The sequence below is a fragment of the Pyxicephalus adspersus genome, chromosome 1 (genome assembly GCF_032062135.1).
Source record: "Pyxicephalus adspersus chromosome 1, UCB_Pads_2.0, whole genome shotgun sequence".
Classification (NCBI taxonomy): Eukaryota; Metazoa; Chordata; class Amphibia; order Anura; family Pyxicephalidae; genus Pyxicephalus; species Pyxicephalus adspersus.
In genome coordinates this window covers 44,431,892-44,433,643 of record NC_092858.1, presented here as the reverse complement: position 1 = coordinate 44,433,643, position 1,752 = coordinate 44,431,892, and the positions used below count along the sequence as shown (strand labels likewise).

General features: G+C 39.3%; 1 protein-coding gene across 1 annotated transcript in view; it reads right to left on the bottom strand.

Moving 5' to 3' along the window:
• Positions 1-6: 6 nt before the first annotated feature.
• RHEBL1 (RHEB like 1) overlaps positions 7-1,752 on the bottom strand; it is a 4,866-nt gene continuing 3,120 nt past the window's right edge. Inside the window, exons 5-6 of the mRNA XM_072399365.1 lie at positions 1,700-1,751; positions 7-868 (exon numbers count right to left, since the gene is read on the bottom strand). Of these exons, the coding sequence (XP_072255466.1) occupies positions 779-868; positions 1,700-1,751 (142 nt within the window). The 3' untranslated portion in view covers positions 7-778. The remainder of the gene's footprint in view (positions 869-1,699; position 1,752) is intronic.

Below are 1,752 nucleotides of genomic sequence, written 5' to 3'. Positions count from 1 at the left end.
AGTGTTTAAATACTACTGGGTATTTCAGATTCATGGCTTCCCTCCATGTGTGCCGTGGGTCCTCCCACATGCCCCATCATTTGTGTCCAGTAGTAATTTAGGGGCTGGTAGATTTACAGTGCACAGGTTGGGGAAGATGGACAACATTGAAGGTACCAGTTGTAAATATCTGGAATTTGGCGGACTAATCAAAAAATTTAAAACCATTTGGGCTGGAGAAGGGCTTCAAAAATGAGGGGTGAAAAACTGCAGCATTTGCATGGTTAATACAATCATTCCATTTATAGCAGGAAATAACCTGTAAATGCTGCACTCCTAAACACAGATATGGACACAAGTGAAATATAAATAGCTTATTTAAACTACAAAAGACTCCCACCCTTCCCAAAACAGTTAACAAAATATAAATACATTCAGTAACAGTATATTCAGAAATGTAGAAGTGCTGCAAGTGTGTGCAAACTAACAAATAACAAGTCCAGGGCATCATAAGAGCTGCGGCTGAGGTGGTAGTGTGTGCTCCTTTAGGACATAACAGCACAGGACTGCAGAATGGTATAAGGCAGAAGATGGTTCATAACAATCGTATCAAAAAGGAGAGGGGAGAGGACAGGTAGAGGATACACTAAGAGTGCATCACATTGCCTGCTCAGGGGAAGAAGGGGGAAGGGGGAAGGGGGGTTTGCTGCTGCATTGATTTGGTGCACCGTATCTTTGGCCAACGTGCCACAAGCAGCCCTGGTTCAGGAGCCACAGGCTATGGAGATCAGCAAGCTTTTCACATGAGCTTGCACTTCTTTTCATCACTGAAGGATCTCTCCACACGGTCAATTTCCTCAATGATTTTAACAAAGATTTTTTTGCTATTCTGCAAGACACAAAAAGAAAAGAATTAGTGGAATGAAGACAAAAGCTTGCCGTTGGATGTAGAGACAAAAGAAGATGGTTTTAATCAAGTATAGGTGTTTTATTAAATGACAGTTGCCATTGCAGTATGCTTCTGAAAATGCCCAGTTGTTGGACAGCCATGCTATGGCATGCAGATTGCAATGTCTTCATGCATGTTTCAAGTCAGTGGGCCAGTGTGATAGAAAAAACCCACTTTAACATTGTTCCAACACATTTTGAAATTGCAGCACACAGGTTTCTTTAAAACTTCCAACCAATAAAGGTAATTTGTAGGAGGAGAGCATAGTATTCAATCACACACAGTGCAGCAAAGTCCCGGGATTCAATGATCTGCACACCTAATAGCCAAAAGTAAAGCACCTAAAGTATGGATACCATGCCAATTTATACTTATGTGGTGGCTACATTTGTTTTTTTTTTTACTTTGTGATCCTGCCGTTTATTTCTCGTCCTAGGATGACAACTCACTTACTGTACTACATTTCCTTGAGGAGCAGTGTAGTCACCATGGACTGCTTTCCCAATGGATTACAAAACACTTATTTTAGTTTAAAGAAAATGTATGTACTCTGCAGGTGGTAACCTAATGCAGTCACATCTATAGGAATTAAAAGCACCAATATGTGAATCTTTTTAAGGATAAATACACAAATATGAAAGATGTATTCACATACCTAGTTTAAAAATGTATTTGATTCAGTCTATACACCACACAAAAGACAATGTAAAAAAAAAAAAAAAAAAAAGTAGTATGTAATGAAGTAAGTAATGAAATTCTAGAAATATTTACCTCTGGGTCCTTAGCAGACACTTCCATAAATGCTGCTCCCCAGGAATCAGCCA